The sequence below is a fragment of the Herpailurus yagouaroundi genome, unplaced genomic scaffold (genome assembly GCF_014898765.1).
Source record: "Herpailurus yagouaroundi ecotype Mexico unplaced genomic scaffold, PumYag 77, whole genome shotgun sequence".
Taxonomy (NCBI): domain Eukaryota; kingdom Metazoa; phylum Chordata; class Mammalia; order Carnivora; family Felidae; genus Herpailurus; species Herpailurus yagouaroundi.
The window spans coordinates 32,071,658-32,092,852 of record NW_024412388.1 but is presented as its reverse complement, the minus strand read 5'-3'; the positions used below and the strand labels follow the sequence as shown (position 1 = coordinate 32,092,852).

At 36.9% G+C, this 21,195-nt stretch overlaps 1 protein-coding gene across 17 annotated transcripts in view; it reads left to right on the top strand.

Annotated features, from left to right (window-relative positions):
• The window catches only part of SCMH1 (Scm polycomb group protein homolog 1), a 170,118-nt gene that overhangs the window by 49,384 nt on the left and 99,539 nt on the right, over positions 1 to 21,195 (top strand). For 13 of the 17 annotated variants that reach the window (XM_040469813.1, XM_040469817.1, XM_040469812.1 and 10 more), the window contains 2 exons: positions 1,349 to 1,419; positions 14,022 to 14,256. In XM_040469813.1, coding sequence (XP_040325747.1) covers positions 1,349 to 1,419; positions 14,022 to 14,256 — 306 coding nt within the window. Of the gene's footprint in view, positions 1 to 336; positions 480 to 1,348; positions 1,420 to 14,021; positions 14,257 to 21,195 lie in introns of those variants that run through there. The other 4 variants (XM_040469819.1, XM_040469820.1, XM_040469822.1 and 1 more) reach the window with 3 other exon arrangements.

The window sequence follows — 21,195 nt, the reverse complement described above, 5'->3', positions numbered from 1 at the left end:
GCAAATAGTGGTGAAATGTATTCATTCCTTGCTTTAGGGACATCTCCGCTAAGAGCTGAGTCTTTATTCTGATAAGCTCTTAAATCTTGATTCCAGGTAATATCCATCTCATCTACCCTGTGGACTCTGTATTCAAGATAATTAATCATTGGCCGGTTCGTGGAGTGGTTCAGAACAGACTGTGATTTCTGGCCAAATCTATTTGGCTTGCTTAAGGATGGTGGGAAAGGGACAAGTTTTAAAACAGAAACTATAAAGTCAATAGAGTATAAAGCCTTGGCATCATCTTTGAAGTGATTTAGATTTTATCATTCAGTAAATCATTTTTATTCCCAGCATCTAGTGCTTTTTGCATGGTCCAAAAGGGCCCTGTGCTGCTCCACTGCAGAGGAAACTTCAAGAAATGCTGGTTTGCTACAGTGTTTTAGCTTGTGAGAGTCTCTGGGACCTTCCCTGCACCATCATGGGGTCACCTCTAGGTGGGTATTAGGGGGAGATTGGTAATTGATTTAACCTTTAATAAAGAACTTAGTCATCTTTTGTGGTTTAATAACATATATATGTAATAGTTTGTTCCTTAAAATGTTTTCTCTGACCCTAGCAGCGTCACCTTGAAGACTGTTTCTCTAGCACAGTGTTGCTCTAAAGGCTACTTCAAGAGGCTACAAGATCCTGTAGGCCCCCTAACTCATTCATAGTTACTATCATAAGAAATGCCTACCGAGGACCTACTTTTCTGTAAATTACCAGATCTTTGTCATTTTGCACCTCAGGCAGTGCAGCTGGAATGGGAGTGGGTTCGGGGTGGGTGAGAGAGAGTGAGAATTCAAGTATAATCTCACTCATTCTGGTTTTTCCTACCATCAAATCATCTTACTGTATGTCTGTCCTTCATTCTTTCTGAGCTGAGATGGTGGGATCTGACCATATTGAGTGTTAAAAGCTATTATTTGATGGCATTAAGGTACCTCTTCAGGAGTCAGGTTGTTCAGAAGGAATCTCCTCAGCCATTTTCTATGTCTTCTATTCTGTTTTCCAAGAGCTTCCTGGACACTTCTGTGAGATACTGGTACATGTTGCTCTGGCATTTTGGATCACTTTAGGGACTAACATGTAAAACGTAGTAAGGTCATCTTTAGACCATAATTTTAATACATTGATTTAAAATGATCCACTCAGGTCACATAGATTTCTACCCGTAATACTCTCTTGAGCCCAAACAGGGAAAAATAAGTTTTTTCTTATGCTCAGAACGAGTCAAAAAATGTCCTAATGTTTAGTGTAGATTGCATCCTGAAAGCACTTTTTAGGAAGTTGACTGTGATAGAGATTTCTATTTCCTTTTCAGGTCATTTTACCTGGGACAAATACCTAAAAGAAACATGTTCAGTCCCAGCGCCTGTCCATTGCTTCAAGCAGGTAATTGATTCTCAACATCTTTAGTAGGTGGGAGGCAAGTAGGTTTGTTCTGATCCTTAGATAAGCAAAACATGAGGTAGGAGCCCTTGGACTTCTCACCTGAAGGCCCCAGAGTAAACTTCTATGGGAAGAATACAGCTCAAGGCTCAAAACTCATGAATTTTGGTAGGACACCTTCCTTCCAACATCATCCCAAGTGGCACCTTTTCCTTTCTTCGCCTCCTTGAGGATATGTTTTGTTACTGAGAATAGTAGCTGGTTGTTTTTTGTTTTTTGTTTTTTAAAATAGTCCTTAATTCAGACAGAGAGGAAACAGTTATATCCCTTAGACAATTCTTGAAAGTCGGTCAGTATTCATTTCTCTATACACAGCACCCCTGCCACATATTTATAAGAATGCTGGCACTGAGTTCCATTGGAGAGTATGTTAGGACCTTATTAGAGGTCATTCAGAGCTTCCCACATAGGATTAAGTGTTGCACGCAATGCATAGATAATGTTCACTATATCAGCACATGATAGGCTGGTAAGCAAAGAAGTGTACTGCCGCTAAGCAGAGCTAAACATCAGGAAATTATGTATACTTCCCTCCCTTTATTCTTCAGTGTTTATTTCCTCAAATTGTCAACATTTCACTTTGAATTTTGTCTGTGCTCTAAATAAAAATACAAATCCAGGACTTTTGCTCATTTGAAATAATAGGGACTACATCCATACTCTCACCTGAAATAATAATAAAAGGACAGAGTATATTATATTAAACAGTGGTTTTCAAGTTACTGAAGATCAGGCAGCCAAGCACAGTGATCTCCGAGAGATGAAAAACAATGAGTTGAGCCTCTTATGATTTCCCAGCTTACTCCCTTAAGAGAGTTTTGAGACCATGGCCCAGAGAAGGGGAGCCTAGGGTAGAACCCAGCAGAATCCCTAATTTGAATGGTTGGAGCTAAGAGGGGAAACCAAGGTGGCTAGAATTTGTAGGACAGAATGCCTACGAGGAGAGAGCTGCACAGAAAGAAAACCACAGGGATCTGCAGAGAGCCCTCTTCAAGTATTCAGCAAAGTGCTGTTGTTGTTCCATGTATGCGTATGAGGAAATGACCTAAAGCCAAGAGAAAAACCATCAGATCTATAGAAGGAACAGAATCTAACACTCCCACAGGGCTGGAAATAATGCCTGATTCCACCAGTTAGACTGGAAAATCTCATAATTCATGTGGCATAAGGTGGAAAACTTGGGAAGATCTTACTCAGTAGCGGGGAATAATTAGCCTTAGAATGAGCACTTCTCTGGACCTGCCTAACACATCATAAAAGCAAGACTCAAAATGATCAAACTGTTTGCAGGTAATTTAAGTGCATCTAAGAACAAAGCACAAAAGAAGATGTGATATATGTTACATATATTATATATATTACATATATATATATAAGGGACTATTGGCATTCAAAAAGAAGAAAATCTTGCCATTTGCAACAACATGGATGAAACTAGGATGTGTTATGCTAAGCAGAATAAGTCAGTCACAGAAAATAAATATTATAGGATTTCATTCATATGTGGAATTTAAGAAACAGAATAGGTGAACACAGGGGAAGGGAAGGAAAAATAAGATAAAAACAGAGGAAGGCAAATCATAAGAGACTCTTAAATACAGAGAACAAACTGAGGGTTGCTGGAGGGGTGTTGGGTAGGGGGATGGGCTAAATGGGTGGTGGGCACTAAGGAGGGCACTTGTTGGGATGAGCACTGGGTGTTACATGTAAGTGATGAATCACTAAATTTGGTTCCTGAAACCATTGTTACACTGTATATTAACTAGCTTGGATATAAATTTAAAAAAAGAAAAAGAAATTAAAAAAAGAAACATAGCTGTCACTAAAAAATCATAAAAATGTATATTAAAAGAAGAACAAAGTATAATAAGGGAATGCAAAAACATCCAGCAGCCAACAGCTAAAAGTCAAAATGTCTGACATCCAGTGAAAGATTACCAAGAATGAGAAGAGGCAGGAAAACATAATCATCGTGAGCAGAATAATCAACCAATTGAAATAGACTCAAAACCCATATAGGTCTTAGAATAGCAAACAAAAACATTAAAACAATTATTTTAATTGTATTCCATGTGTTTGAAAGTTAAACAGAGACATAGAAGATATAAAAAAAAAGACTCCTATTGAACTACTATGTGCGAAATGAAAAATACACTGGATGAGATTAATGACAGAAGAAAAGACCGGTAAACTTGAAGACATAGCAGTAGAAACTATCATGAAACACAATGAGAGAAAAGAATGCTCAAAAGATGAAAAAGATTATCAGTGAGCCAAAGGATAACTTCAGTTTCCATGGGATAACTTCGCAGACTATGTAATTAGAGTGCCCAAAGGAGAATAGAGATGAGGGACAGAAAAAGTACTTGAAGATACAATGGCTAAAAATTTTCCAAAATTGAGGAAAACTGTAAATCCACAGATTAAAGAAACTCTGTGAATCCCCTTCTCCCCCCCAAATCAACGACAAGAAGAAAACTACATTAACACATGATCATAAATGCTCAAAGCTAGTGATAAAGAACATCTTAAAAGCAGCCAGAGAAGAAAGACACCTTATATACAGGGAAACTAAGATAAGAATGACATTATATGTTCTTGTCAGAAACAATGCAAACAAGAAAGTTGAGTAACATGTTTAAAGTACCAAAAGCAAAACCTGTCAATCTAGCATTCTATACCCACTAAAAAGATCTTCCAAAAACAAAAGGCAAAATATATTTTCAGACATACAAAAACCAAAAGAATTCATCACCAGAAGACTCAATACAAGAAATGTTAAAGGAAGTGTGTCAGGCAAAAGGAAAATATTACCAGGTAGAATTACAGATCTATAAAAAGGAATGAAAATCCCTGGTAATTGTAATTAGAAGGGTGGGGCGTCTGGGTGGCTTAGTCAGTTGAGCGTCCGACTTCGGCTCAGGTCATGATCTTGTGGTTTGTGAGTTCGAGCGCCGTGTCAGGCTCTGTGCTGACAGCTCAGACCTTGGAGCCTGCTTTGGATTCTGTGTCTCCTTCTCTCCCTTCCCATCCTCCGCTTGTGCTCTCTCTCTGTCTCCAATAAATAAATAAATAAATGTGAAAAAAATAATAAAAAAATTGTAATTACAAGGGTAAATACATAAGATGTAAATACATAAGGGTAAAAACATGTTTTTTCTTATTTAAATCTCTACAAAGGGTAATTATGTAAACAGTAATAATCATATTGCATTATTGAGGTGATAACAGATGTATAAATAAAATGTATAACAAAAGCATAAATGCCCAGTAGAGGAGAAATCTTAAATATACTACTGTAAGATTCTTTTACATGAAGTAGTATACTTGAAGATAGACTGATGAGGTAAACATGTTTACTATAAAGACCAAAACAACTACTAAAATAATAGAAAATAAATAGCAGATGGTAGACTTAAATCCAACCATATCAGTAATCAAATTAATTATAAATGGTCTAAATGCCTCAGTTAAAAGGTTGAGATTGTCACATTGAAAAAAAAAAACAAAACAGACCCAATTGTATACTGCTTGCAAGAAATTATACTTTAAATATAAAGACATAAACAGGTTAAAAGTAAAAGGATGGAAAATGATATACTCCGCTGACATTAGCCATAATAAAACTAAAATGACTATGTTAATATCAAAATATATCTCCGAGTAAAGAATACTACCAGGGATTTAAAAAAAAAAAAAAAGGCAATTTCATCATGAAAGGGGTCAGACATTTTTATGTGAAGCAAATAGAAATGTAAGGAGAAATGAATAAATCTAAATTTATTTGTAGGTGGGAGTTCTAACACTCCCCTCTATGATTATAGAACAAGTAGTAAGAAATCAGCAAGTGAATAGTAGACATTGGCAACACTGTCAGTGTTTGTCAGTTGGACCTAATTGACAGGTATAGAGCATCCCCAGCAACAGTAGAGTGTACATTCTTTTCAAGTGCACACAGACCGTTTACCAAGTTAGGCCATATTCTGGACCATAAAATAAGTTTTGGTAAATTTAAAAGCTGTGAGTAATATAAAGTATGCTAAGTTAAATTAAAAATTAATAGCAGAAAATCTCTAAATATTTGGAAACTAACACATTTCTAAATACCCCCTTGGGTATGGAGAAATTAAAAGGGACATTAACAGATATTTTCAACTAGAGGAGCCTGGGTGACCCAGTTGATTAAGTGTCCCACTCTTGATTTTGGCTCAGGTCATGATCTCATGGGTTGTGAGATTGACCCCAGCATTTGGGCTCTACACTGACAGCATGGAACCTGCTTGGATTTCTCTTCTGTCTGCCCCTCCTCCATTTGTGCTCTCTTTCCCAAAATAAATAAATAAACTTTAAACAATATTTTCAACTAAATGGAAGTGAAAATAGAACATTTCAGAGTTGTGGATTGCTGCTAAAGCAGTCCTTACAAGGAGCTTATAGTACTAAACACCAATACTAGAAAAGAAGAAAAGTTTCATTTAGTGACTTCAGCTTCCATCTTAAATAACTAGGGGGACAAAAAGAGCAAATTATCCCCAAAGTAAGCAGAGAAAAGGAAATAATAAAAATCAGAGCATAAACCAATGATATAAAAAAAAAAAAAAAACACGAAAATCATTGAAGCCAAAAGCTGAGTCTTTGCAAAGATCAATAGAAACGATGAGCTTCTAGCCAGATTAATCAAGAAGAAAAGACGACACAGATTACTAATAGCAGAACTGGAAGGAGTAACATCACTGTTGATTCTACAAATATTAAAAAGATAAGAAAAGAATATTACGAACAAATTTATGCCTTTAAGTTTGATAACTTAGTTGCAATGGATATCTGAACAGCACTATTTCTGTTACAGAAGCTGAATTCGTAGTTAAGAAATTTCACACAAAGAAAACTTCAGGCCCAGATGACTTCACTGGTGAATTTTTCCAAACATTTAAGGAGAAAGTAACACAAATTCTACACAGACTTTTCCAGAAAATTTAAGAAAAGGGAATACATTCCAGATCATTCTTTGAAGCAAGTATTACTCTGATATCAAAATCAGGTAAAGATACTGAAAGAAAAAACTACAAAGCAACATCCCACATAAAGATATGTGTAAAAAATCTAAAGGAAATTCTAGGAAATTGATTTTAACAACATATAATAGTAATTCATCATGACTAGGTGGAGCTTAATTCCAAGAATTTTAGGTTGATTAAACATTCAAAAATCAATCAATGTTTCACCATGTGAACATACTAATGAAGAAAAAGTATGATCATCTCGATAGATGCACAAAAAGCATTGACCAAATCCAATGTCCGTTACAAATCAAGACTCTCACAACAAGAAATAGAAGGGAATTTCCTAAATCTTAAAAGGCATCTATGAAAAACTTATAGTTATCATACTTAATGGTAAAAGTTTAAACGTGTTCCCCTTAACATCAAGAATAAGGATGTCTGCTTTTACCACTTCCATTCAACATTGTACTACCAATGTGACCAGGCCAAAACAAAAAAAAACAAAACAAAGGATGGAAAGGAGGAAGGGAGGGAGTGAGGGAGGAAGGAAAGGGATTCAGATTGAAAGAGTAAAGCAACCACTAAAGAAAATATGTGGGTAGCAAATAAGTACATGAATTGATGGTTAACATTTTTATTAGGGAAATACAAAGCAAAATCACAATGAGCTATCTCTATACATTTATTTATAAACTTATTTAAATGTCTCTGATAGAAAGGACTGACCATACCTAATAGTGGCAAGGATGTGGAGTAAATGGAACTTTCATAAACTACTGGTGAAAACATACTTTAAAATATAGTTTGGCAGAGCACCTGGGTGGCTTAGTTAGGTAAGCGTCTGACTTTGGCTTAGGTTATGATCTCACAGCTCGTCAGTTCGAGCTCCAAGTTGCTTTGGTGCTGACAGCTCAGAGCCTAGAGCCTAGATTCTGTGCCTCCCTCTCTCTCTGCCCCTGCTTGTGCTCGACTCTCTGTCCCTCTCTCTCTGAAAAACAAATAAACATTTTTAAAAAGTTTTTTAAGATACAGTTTCGCAAAAACAAACTTCAACAGACTACTGAGCCAAAAAAAAAAAAAAAATCACTAAATTAGGAATTGAATAATACATCTTTAACCTGAAAAAAAAAATGTTTATACCTCAGTAACATGGTTAAAAGTAACTTAATAGAAGACATAATGGAAGAGAAACTCTCATTTACAATAGCAGAAAAAAAATTAGGAATAAACTGACAAACATGAAAAACTGACATAAAGAAATCATAAAGCAGATTTTGTCAAAGTTAAGGACATCTGCCCTTCAAACTGGTAAAAGAAGGAAATATAAGCCATAGTCTTGGAAAATATTGGCAAATCACATAGCTGACAGCAGTGCTCTCCTAATTAATCTAACAATTTGATGTAATTCCTATCAAAATCCCAGGTACCTATGTTGCAGAAATTGACAAGTTGATTCTAAAATCCATAAAGAAACACAAGGGAACCAAAATAGCCAAAACAATGTTGGAAAAGAAGAACAAAGGTAGAGAACTCACATTTCCTGATTTCAAAACTTACTATGAAGCTACAATACTCAAGACATTGTGGTACTGGCATAAAGATAGACTTCTACGTCAGTGGATTAGACTTGAGAGTCTGGAAATAAACTCATACATTTATGCTTAATTGATTTTGGACAAAGTTAACTGGGATTTTTAATAACTAGTGCGGGGAGAATTGGATATACACATACAAAAGGATGTAGTTGCACCCTACCTCCATACCATATACAAAAATTAAGTTCAAGTAGCTGATAGTCCTAAATGTAAGAGCTAAAACTATAGAACTCTTAGAAGAAAACATAGGAGTAAATCTTCATGCCCTTGGATTAGGCAATGGTTTTTTAGATATGGCACCAAAAGCACAAGCCACAAAAGAAAAACTAGATAGATTAGACTTCATAAAAATTAAAAAAATTGTGCTTCCAAGAACACTATCAAGAAAGTGAAAAGATGACCCACAAAGTGGGAGAAAATGTTCACAAATCATGTATCTGATAAGGAACTTGTATCTAGAATATATGAAGAACCAAAATTTTTTAATTTTTTCTTTTACATTTATTCATTTTTGAGAGACAGAGAGAGAGAAGAAGCGGGAGAGGGGCCGAGAGAGAGGGAGACACAGAATCCGAAGCAGGATCTCAGAGCCAGACACGGGTCTCAAAACCACAAACCGCGAGATCATGACCTGAGTCGAAGTCAGACACTTAACTGACTGAGCCACCCAGGTGCCCCTGAAGAACCTAATTTTTAAATTAATAAGACAACCTAAGTTTTAAATGGGCAAAGACAACCTAATTTTTAAATGGGCAAAAAATTTCAATAGATATTTCTCCAAATATACACAACTGGCCAATAAGCACATAACAGATGCTTAATATCATTAATCTTGAGGGAAATGCAAATGAAAAGTGCTGTGAGATACCACTTCATATCTACTAGGATAGTTGAAATTAAAAAGACAGACCATGGGGCGCCTGGGTGGCTCAGTTGGTTGAGTGTCTGACTTCGGCTCAGGTCATTATATTGCTGTTCGTGAGTTCGAGCCCCTAATCAGGCTCTGGGCAGATGACTCAAAGCCTGAAGCCTGCCTTAGATTCTGTGTTGCCCTCTCTCTCTGCCCCTCCCTGGCTCTCACTCTGTCTCTCTCTCAGAAATAAATAAACATTAATAAATAAGTTAAATAAATGATAAAAAGGCAGACAGTAACAAGGATGGTGAGGATATGAAGAAATTGGAACCTTCATACATTGCTGGTAAGATTGTAAAATGTTGTAATCACGTTAGAAAACAGTTTAGAAGCTACTCAAAATGTTAAACATAGAATTAGCACATGAACCAGGATTCCCACCCCTAGGTAAGGAAAACACATGACCACACAAAACTTATACACAAATGGCATCATTATACATAATAGCCAAAAAGAGAAAACTCAGTGTCCATCAATTGATGAATGGTTAAGCAAAATGTAGTATATTCACACAATGGAATATTACTCATCAGTGAAAATGAATGAAATACAACACACATTAACCTTGAAAACATTATGCTAAGTGAAGGAAGGAACCACTCACATACTGTATAATTCCATTTATATTAAACCTTTAATCCATAGAAACAGAAGATTAATTGTTTCTAGGCTGGGCTGAGGGCTGAATGGGGAGAGACTGCTAATGGGTATGGGAATTCTTTTGGGGATGATGAAAATGTTCTAAATTTAAATCGAGTGATGTTTGCACAACTCTATGAATATACTAAAAAACTACCAAAGTATATACTATAAAAAGGTAAATTTTCTGGTATGTGAGTTAAACAAATAAATACCTACCATATGATCCATCCATTTCACCTTTAGATATTTACCCAAGAGAAAAGAAAGTATATTCCCATACAAAGATTTATACATGGGCGTTCATTAACAATTTATTTGTAATCATCAAAAACTGGAAAAAACAAAAAACAAAACAAAAAAACTCCAAAAAACGGGATGCCTGGATGGCTCAGTCAGTTGAGCATCTGACTCTTGGTTTCAGCTCAGATCATGATCTCATGGTTTGTGGGATTGAGCCCTCCTTTAGGCTCTGCACTTGGAATTCTCTCTCTCCCACTTTCTCTCTCTGCCCTCCCCTGTGCTCGCTCTCTCTCTTTCTCTCTCAAACATTTTAAAAAAACTGGAAACACCCCAAATGTTTATCAACATGATTTACTACTCAGCAATGAAGAGAAATGAATTATTAATGCATTCAGCAATAGGATGACTATCAGAATAGTTATGCTGAGAGATACTATCTACTAATCTTATAGCCAGCATCATACTTAATGGTGAGAAACTGGAAGCTTTCCCACTAAGATCAGGAAAAAGGCAAGATGTCTCCTCTCACCTCTTTTTTTCAGTATCATAGTGGAAGTTTTAGATACTGCAATAAAACAAGAAAAGGAAATAAAAGATATACAGCTTAGGAAGGAAAAAATAAAACTCTTTGTTTGCAGATGACATAATTGTCTTTGTAGAAAATCTGAATTGACAAAAAAACAAACAAAAAACCTGGAATTAATAAACAATTACAGCAAGGTTTCAGGATACAAGGTTAATAAAGTCAGTGGCTTTCCTTTATACTGTAATGAACAAGTGGATTCTGAAATTAAAAATACAGTACCATTGAGGACCTCCAAAAATGAAGCACTTAAGTATAAATCTAACAGAATATATACAAGCTTTCTATGAGGAAAACTACAAAATCTGGTGAAACCAATGAACAACAAAAACAAAAAACGGAAAAATAGTCCATGTTCAAGAATAGGACGATTCGGGGCGCCTGGGTGGCGCAGTCGGTTAAGCGTCCGACTTCAGCCAGGTCACGATCTCGCGGTCCGTGAGTTCGAGCCCCGCGTCAGGCTCTGGGCTGATGGCTCGGAGCCTGGAGCCTGTTTCCGATTCTGTGTCTCCCTCTCTCTCTGCCCCTCCCCCGTTCATGCTCTGTCTCTCTCTGTCCCAAAAATAAATAAACGTTTAAGAATAGGAAGATTCAATATTATAAAGATGTCAGTTCTTCCCATCATGATCTATAGATTCAGTGCAAGCCTAATGAAAATTACAGCAAGTTATTTTGTGGAAAAATTGATTTTAGAGTTTACATGGAGAGGCAGAGATCTAGAATAGCCAACACAGTATTGAAGGAGAACAGGGTTGGGGGACTGACACCACCCGACTTCAAGGCTCACTATAAAGAAACAGTAATCAAGACAGTGTGCTGTTTGCAAAAGAAGAACCAGATGGATCAATGGAACAGAACAGAGAGCCAAGGAATAGCCCCACATAAGTATAGGCAACTGATCTTTGACAAAGGAGCAAAGGCAATACCATGGACCTAAGATAGTTTTTTCAGCAAATAGTGCTTAACTGGACAGCCACATGCAAAAAAAAAAAAAAAAAAAAAAAAAAAAGGACCTAGACTGAAACTTTATATCCTTCACAAAAGTTAATGCAAAACAGACCAGAGACTAAATATATAACCCAAAACTATAAAACTAGAAGATAACCTAGGGGAAAAACAAGATGACCTTGGGTGTGGCGATGACTTTTTGGATATGACACTAAAGACATGATCCATAAAAGAAATCATTGATAAGCTGGACTTCGTTAAAATTAAAACCTGCCTCCATGAATGACACTGTCAAGAGAATAAGAGGACAAGCCACAGACTGGGAGAAAATATTTGGAAAAGGCATATCTGGTAAAGGAATGTTATCCAAAACCTACAAAGAACACTTAAAGTGTCAAGAAATGAAACAACTTGATTTAAAAAATGGGCCAAAGATCTTAGACTTCTCACGAAAGAGGACATGCAGATGACAAAAAAAGCATGTGAAAAGATACTCCACATCATATGTCATCAGAGAAATACGAATTAACAGTAGTGGGATGCCACTACACACCTATTAGAATGGCCAAAATCCAGAAAACGCTGATACCGACAAATGTGAGCAAGGATGTGGGCAACAGGAATTCGTTTATTGTGGTAACGCGAAATCGCATAACCATTTTTGTAAGATAGTGTGGTGATTTCTTACGAAACAAAACATACTCTTACTATGAGATCGAGCAACCATATTCTTTGGTATTTACTCAAATGACTTAAAAACTTACACCAGCAAAAAAACCTGCACGTAGATGTTTGTTGCACTTTTATTCATAACTGCCAAAACTTGGAAGCAACCAAGATGTCCTTCAGTAGGTGAATGAAAAAAATGTGGTATAGCCAAACAACAGAATATAAGCCCCAAAAAGAAATGAGCTATCAAGCCATGAGCAGACATGGAGGAAACTTAAATGCCTATTACTAACGGAAAGAAGCCAGTCTGAAAAGGCTGCAAAACTATAGAGACCCTAAGAAGATCAGTGGCTGCCCGTGGGTGGGTGAGTGAGGGATGAATTGACAGAACACCGAGGATTTTTAAGACAGTTAAACTATTTTGTATGATCCTATAATGATAAACACACGCCATTATACATTTGACCAAACCCACAGAAGGTACAACACCAGGAGAGAATCCTAATGTGACGTGTGGACTTTGTATAATTATGATGTGTCAATATAAGTTCATCATTTGTAACAAATGTACCACTGTGGTGAGGGGCGTCGATAACAGGGGAGACTATGCATGTGTTGGGGCTGAGTATATATGGAAAATCTCTTTACCTTCCTGTCGGTTTTCTTCTGAACCTAAAACTGCTTTGAAAAAATAAAGTGTTTAAAAAAAATGGAGTATACATTAAAAAAAATTAATTTTTATTTTTATATAATTTATTGTCAAATTGGTTTCCATACAACACCCAGTGCTCACCCCAACAGGTGCCCTCCTCAATACCCATCACCCAATTTCCCCTCTCTCCCAACCCCCATCAACCCTCAGTTAGTTCTCAGTATTTAAGAGTCTCTTATGGTTTGCCTCCTTCCCTCTCTGTAACTTTTTTTTTTCCCCCTTCCCCTCCCCCATGGTCTTCTGTTAAGTTTCTCAGGATCCACATAGGAGTGAAAACATAAGATATCTGTCTTTCTCTGCCTGACTTATTTTACTTAGCATAACACCCTCCAGTTCCATCCACGTTGCTACAAATGGCCAGATTTCATTCTAAAAAAATTTTTTTTAAATGAGTTATTGATACATTCAACAATAGGGATGAATATCAGAATAATTATGCTGGGTGAAAGAAGCTAGACAAACACAAATAGAGTTTATTCTGATTCTATTTAAGAGGAAGAAATGCAAACCAGTCAATCGACAGTGAGAGAAAGTAATCATGTTTGTCTGGGGACGGGTCTGGGAAGGGCCAGACAGAAGAATTATAAAGGGACATGAAAAAACTTGGGAGTGTGTCCATGTTCATTATCTTGATTATGATGATGGTTTCAAGGTGTATGTGATATATATGGTGTCATGGGTGTATACGTATGTCAAGATTTAACAGTGTATAGTTTATGGTATGTCAATTATAACTTAAAATTGTTTTTAAAACTGTGAATTGATTTCTAAGTTAATGTCAAAATAAGAAAAATAGTCTTTGGGCCTGTGTGATGAATACACAAACCTGCATACTGAAACGCTCCATGAAGAGACATTAAGGATGTGCAAGTTTAATAGGATGATTTCTGAGAAGAAAATGTTATGAACACCTGGAGAGTTAGGATGTTAGAGAAGACAGGATGAAGAAGCATTTAAGTCAGGACCATTTGAGACACTGCTGTGCTTTTCTTACTGGTGTGAGTCAATATTTGATGCTTTTGTGGAAAGTAAACTTTTTCCCCTTCATCTTACCTTCCAGTGTTTCTTTTACATGAAGCCCTGCCTAAGTATCAGGGAATAGTTCAAGGTGCTTGTCCTGGGCCCCACTCTAACCAATTTCAGTACAAAGAATAAATTTTCAGGCTCCATCTCTTAACATCTTTACTGAAAATGCCATATACTCTTAGTCTGCCTAATCCCCATGGCTTGTTTTTCTCAGTCCTACACACCTCCAAGCAACGAGTTCAAGATCAGCATGAAATTGGAAGCGCAGGACCCCAGGAATACCACATCCACGTGTATTGCGACAGTAGTTGGACTGACAGGTGCCCGGCTCCGCCTTCGCCTTGATGGCAGTGACAACAAGAATGACTTCTGGCGGCTGGTTGACTCATCTGAAATCCAGCCTATTGGGAACTGTGAGAAGAATGGGGGTATGCTGCAGCCCCCTCTGGGTGAGTAACTAGACCCAAGCCTTCCTTAGCCAATTAGTTATCTTCCCAGAATGCTACATCCTGTTACAGGAAAGCCTAGGGTCCCCTGCCTATTCTTCTCTTTCATATGCCCAAAAGAAAAGGCCTACCAAAATGAAATGTGCTATAAAATATGGACATGTCCATCCCTACATCAACTTATGATATCCAAGCTTATTTCTTAAGCTCTCCTTTTTCTAACTCGAAACCACACCTTTCATCAGTTCCCAGTTACCCTGAGAGAGTGGAAGGAGGTTTTACCATTTAGCCTGCCTCAAAAAACCATAAAGGATTTTACCAAATCCTACAAGGATAACCAGAGGTGAGAGAAAAATCTTTCAGTAACAAGATGACTGACACAGAGGTTCCTTATCTCCTTTTCCTTAAATTCTCACTTGGTCCTTGTAATTTTCTCACTTTGAATCAGTTGTTAAGTAAAATGTGTTATTTTACTTAAACTAATAACCCCGCTAGAATTTTCTTCTCAAGATCAGATTTATCTTTTTGTATTTTCCCCTCAGTATAAGTGACTCAGCCCATCTCATCAATTACTATCAGTCACTATTGCAATGAGTCTCAACAGAGAATAGAGAGAGATGGGTTATGAGCTGTGGGCTATGTTCCCCTCAGGGGGTTGTGCTAAATTAATTGAGCATTAGAGGACAGATGACATTTGCAGGAAATCCCCAGGTGGTTACTGAATTATCCCCCATTTAAAAAATTTATTTGTAATAAAATTCCAAACACATACAGAAGTCACAAGAATAGCACAGTGAATGTCCATGTACTCTTTATCCTTGATAATTATCAGCACATAATCGATCATGTTTTATTTGTATCTGCACATATTTCCTGCCCCCTCCTGCCCTGTTGCCCCAACATAGTATCATTCTGTCATTAAATATTTGGTATCTGTGTCTCGTAGATAATATTTTTAAAACAATCATAATAACATTATCATGTGTTTATAAACTAACGATAATTCCTTAATACCAACTAATATTTACTCAGTGTTTAAATTTTCCCTGTTGTCTGTCTGTCTGTCTCCTCTCTCTTTCTCTTTATTAGTTCCTTTGAATCAGGATTCAAATAAGATGCACATATTGCACTTGGTTGGCATGTCCTTTAAGTCTCTTTTAACCTATGGGTTCTCTTTCTCTCTTATTTTTTTCTTGCAATTTATTTGTTGAAAAATCTAAGTAATTTGTCTTTAATTATCTCCCACAATTAGATTTTGCTGATTGTATCTCTATGGTAACATTTGACACATTTCCATGTTCTCTCTTTTCTAGAAATTGTCAGCTAGATCTTGAGGCTTGATCAGGTTCAGGTTCAACTTTTTCATAAGAACATTTCATAGGTAGTGGTGTTTACTTCTATTGGGAAGGATATATATATATGGTCTCATTTCTCTCATTTTATAATGTAGCAGCTGTTACTGCTTGTGGTCTAGATCAAGGGTTGACAGATTTTCTTAAAGAGTTAGACAGTAAAACTTTCAGGTTTATGGGCCATACATTCTCTGTTACAACTAGTCAGCTTTGTCATTGTAATACAAAAATAGCCACAGACAATACATAAATACATGGGCAAGGCTGTGTTCCAATAAAATCTTACATTTACAAAAACAGATGACTGGCCTGCTGGCTATAATTTGCTGACTCCTGATATAGAGCAATCAATTCATTATGGTTGCAAAATGGGAAATTTTAATCTTACAGTTCTGTCCACATAAATTAAGTGGAATATATCTATTAAACTTCCATCACACTTTTGGTTATTGTGAGGTTATAGTTCATGGAAGAAAGCTTAAATGCTTGATTCTTTACCAATTTTCAAAATAATGAATTAGTTTACTACCATCCTCCAAAAATATTTAAGGACCTTTTTGTTGTTACTGTTATTTAGTATCATAAACCCAAGGATTCTTACATATTTGACATGTTTCATTCCATTACACTAATGGTCCTTACTGATTCTTGATTTGTCCCATCGGCTGCATAGGAGCCTCATCAAATGGTTTCCTGACACTTTTTTTTTCCTTTTCTTTCTTTCTTTCTTTTCTTTTTTAGAGAGAGAGAGAGAGAGTGCACCAGTGGCAGCACGGTACAGCGGGGGAGGGTAGAGGGAGAGAGAGTGAGAATCTCAAGCAGGCTCCACACCCAGTGCAGAGCCCGACACGGTGCTCGATCTCATGATCCTGAGATCATGAGTCGGGTGCTTGACAGACTGAGCCACCCAGGCATCCAGTCTTCTGACACTTCATTGTTTGATAGCTGTCTTGGATTTTTGAAATTTCAAAATCTTCCAGACTCATCTTTTTTTTTTTTTTTTTTTTTAATTCAAGTTAATTCACATACAATGTAGTATTAGTTTCCGGAGTAGGACCCAGTGATTCATCACTTACATATAATAATGTCCAGTGCTCATTTCAACAAGTGCCAGGCTCATCTTTTAAATTATCTGCCTCAAATATGGAATCAGCTATTTCTTTTAGATGCCCAGTTCTTCCGGTTCTTCTTAGTGGGAAATGGTATTTAGAGACTATTATCTGAATCCTAGAGTACTCAGTGCTACTGGGTTGGTCATTCTTTCTACATCTTTTTGATATAGAGAGATAGGAACTGCCTTATTGTTATTATTACTGTTACTATTATTATTATTAAGAGAAAATCATTAGTTCATATTGATACTTCCTACTAAAGTTCGGGACAAATGGTGCTTTTATTTACTTTATCTTTGCTGTCTTTAATCTGTATCTCCTTTATACCACAACAAAACCCTAGTTCTCTATGTCACTAGCAAAATAACTCAGTTGTTTTATCCTATTATAGTACACAGGACAACAGTCTCAGAATAACAGTAGCAACACTTACCACCATTATCATTACTGACGGTGTTTGAGTTACTTGCATTTCTTGTTTTCCTACCCTCCAATGAAGGATAGTCAATATATTATAAGTTTGATTGGATTAGTTTCTTTCTGGGTGGCAGTGCCACCAACTTGGTATAAACCTGGGTTCATTTGTTGTATTGTTTTTTATTTTTAGAGATTGCTTCTTGGAAACTTTCCTTTATAAACATATATGTGATACACATCATTCTTAAAGTCAAATCTGTAAAGTGAAGTATATTGAGAGAAATCCCCGTCACTTTCTTCCCTTCTTCTGCCATAGGTAGCCCCGTCTATATTCCCATTTTTTAAAAATACAAATATCCGTGTGTGTGTGTCTGTGTGTGTACATATATACATAAGGTATTTCCCACCTTCTTATATAAATGACAGCATACTATACATATTGGTCTTAACCTTACTTTTTGCCACTTAATGAAATACCCTAAAGATGACTTCTTAGTAGCATGGAGATATTCTTCATTCCTTTTTATAGCTAAATAGTACTGTATTATTCTCAACCTGCTTGATGAATTGCTATTTGGAAACATCTTGATAGGCTATTAAAAAGTAGAGTTGACCCTTGAACAACACAGGCTTGAAATACACAGCTCCACTTATACACAAATTTATTTCTGTAAATACAGTACAGTACTATAAATGTATTTTCTCTTCCTTAATATTTTCTTAATAACATTTTCTTTTTTCTACCTTCCTTTATTATAAGAATACACTATATAATACATATAGCACACAAAATATGTGTTAATCAACTATTCACATTATCATTAAGGCTCTGGTCAACAGTAGGCTATTAGTAAAGTTTGGGGGAAGTCTACGCAATTTTTGACTGCATGAGGGGGTGCATGTCAGTGCCCCTAACCCTCACATCAATCTTTCAGTAACTTCTCTAGAAATGTACAAATCCAAAAGGAAACCAAACCACCCCTAATTCATGTTTAAACATAACTGAGAGCCAAGAACACCACAGATTTTAATTACATTTTCAGATATAAAGATCTGAAACCATTAGAGCTAATACCTGACTCATACCAGAATGAATAGTTTTATGTAGTTAGAAATTGCATTTAAAAGGGGGAGGGCAGGGGCGCCTGGGTGGCGCAGTCGGTTAAGTGTCCGACTTCAGCCAGGTCAGGATCTCGCGGTCCGGGAGTTCGAGCCCCGCGTCGGGCTCTGGGCTGATGGCTCGGAGCCTGGAGCCTGTTTCCGATTCTGTGTCTCCCTCTCTCTCTGCCCCTCCCCCGTTCATGCTCTGTCTCTCTCTGTCCCAAAAATAAATAAACATTGAAAAAAAAAAAATTTTAAAAGGGGGAGGGCAGTGGAGACCTAACAGTCAAAATCACCTCCAGGAAAATATAGGCCCATTTAGAGTGGGAAATACTGAGAACAGAACTAAGACCTAATTCCCTACTGGGGAATCCAAAGGAAGCCAGTGGTTCGAAAGTCTGGATTGAGGGACTAGAGATAGCACTCTTGAGAAGACAACTACCTTTGGGGGAGGGTAGACATATTGAAGGAAAAGCAGGGGATTGTAATTCAGAATTATACAGAAACAGAAGAGAATCATAAAGCCAAAAGACACATCAGACACTTCCCATCCCAACAGCCTCATCTACTAAAGAAACTGCATTTCATTAGGTCAACAGAAAATTCATAACCCGAGATCCCTGCCAAAATAGAACCTCCTGTTTTTGCTGGTCCAGGAAAATATCAGACATTTCAAATGATTAGGAAATAGCAATCGACACCTATAAAAAGCTTCTATCTGACAAAAAGCAAAGATGAGGCTAAAACCATTTTAACTGTTAAAAATTCTGCCAAAATCAGTGACTAACCAGAAGAAAACTATTGCACAACAACCCAACTTGAATTAAACAAGTATTGACAGATATGAAAAAAATACCATGAATCATAAATTTTAAAAGTCAGACTAGAAATGCACAATAGACAGGAAGATGTAAAAATGGAATTGTCCAAACTCAAGAAAAAAATTGAAGAAAGACAAAATAATCTCAATTGACTCAATTCCAGGGTGCCCAATGGGCACAGGTTTAACTGAAAATGTAATAAGGGACATTGAGAAGAGAAATAAAAACAGCCAAGAGAATAAAAATAAATATTAGAAAAGGTTAAAAAGTATCAGAAAGGAACTGTTGGATATGGAACATAGTCAACAAAGATTCAATGTGTATGTGTAAATGTATGTATGCATGTATTATTGGAGTCTCTGAAGAAGATAAAGCAATGAACCAGAATTAATACTTAAATTTTTCAAAAATTAAAACCCAAACTTCTGTTTTGAAAGGGCCTACCTTATTCCTGGAAAAATTGATTCAGATTGGTTACTCTAAGATCTATTCTAGTAAAACTATTACATTCTAAGAATAAAGAAAAATTTCCTCTAAGCCTCCAGAAAAAAAGGCCAAATTATTTACAAGGGAAAGAAAGTCAAGTTTGCATCATCCTTTGCTATAGCAAAGTACAAAGCAAGACAAAGTAGAGTGGTGTTTTTAAGAAATTCAAGGAAACAGGGGCGCCTGGGTGGCGCAATCGGTTAAGCGTCCGACTTCAGCCAGGTCATGATCTCGCGGTCCGGGAGTTCGAGCCCCGCATCGGGCTCTGGGCTGATGGCTCAGAGCCTGGAGCCTGTTTCCGATCCTGTGTCTCCCTCTCTCTCTGCCCCTCCCCCGTTCATGCTCTGTCTCTCTCTGTCCCAAAAATAAATAAACGTTGAAAAAAAAAAAATTAAAAAAAAAAAAAAAAGAAATTCAAGGAAAGAAAATAAGATCATGGGGTTTTATATCTATACAAGCTGTTTTTTGGGTATTGAGATCATACTGAAATGTGTTCAGCATGCAGGAGCTTAGGAAATGCTGTAACCCAAGCCCTACCGGAGGAATGAGTTACATACAGAAAGAGCTTCATCCAAACAAGGAATGATCAATCTAAGACAAAAACAAAGGTGGAGACGGGATAGAACAGTATGGTATCAGTCTGGGTCCAATGAAAAGAGAGAACCCACACAGTAATTTGAACACAGAAAGTTTAATATAATTATTAACTGTAACACAGGCTTGGGGTATTGGTGTGTTCGGCTAGTCAGAAGGAAAGAGAACTCTAATGAATACAAGAGCAGACGCAAGGGCAGGCCACTACACTGGAGCTGAGATAGAGGGCCCAAGGAGGAGCCTCCCCTCCCCTCTCCCATCCTCAGGGCTGAGATGTAGACCTTGTTGGAGGGGACGCAGCTGTGGCTCACTGTACGAGAGAAGTCACTGTGGTGCCACAGCAGTGGACCTTGCTAGAAATTTGCCTTCAGGGGTGCCTCTGGGGAAAGCTGTTCATGGAGAGATGTTTCTCTCGAGTGCTATAAAGCCATTTAAGTGGAGCAAGGTGGTGATGGTCGTGGTGCTGGCTGCTGATATTACTGGCTGTCGTGAACTGCAGAATATGGTCAAGAGAGAAGGTGGGATTGCTGCAGGAGCCCACCAAGCATTCACACCGGAAGCAGGAAGCAAACCTCCTCCCTCCTGTAATATCCTTAGATGGGATCAAAGGATGTCACCTAAAACATAAACCAAATAGAAGCCTAAATGAGGAAAAGGTAGATTAAGGATACTATAAAATATGTTAGTATAAAGGTAACTACTCAAATAAAATTCCAAAACTTCCTTAATAACAAAGGAGCAAAAAGATCAAGAAACAGACCACACAGAGAAGGAGATGAACTAAATATGGAAAACACAGTCAATAAAACCTAATGTGACAGGGTTGAAACCAAATGTGTGATTTATATTAATAAATATAAATAGTCTTAACTGACCTATTCAAAGAAAAAAAATTCAGATTGGTACTCAGAGTCAAACCCAGCTTTATACTGTGTACAGGAAACATACCTAAAGTCAAATAAATGAGAAAGACTAAAAATAAAAGGATGGTTAAGGGTATGAAAAGGAAAGTCAAACAATACAATAACAGATACTACAATTCTGACATTAGACAAGGCA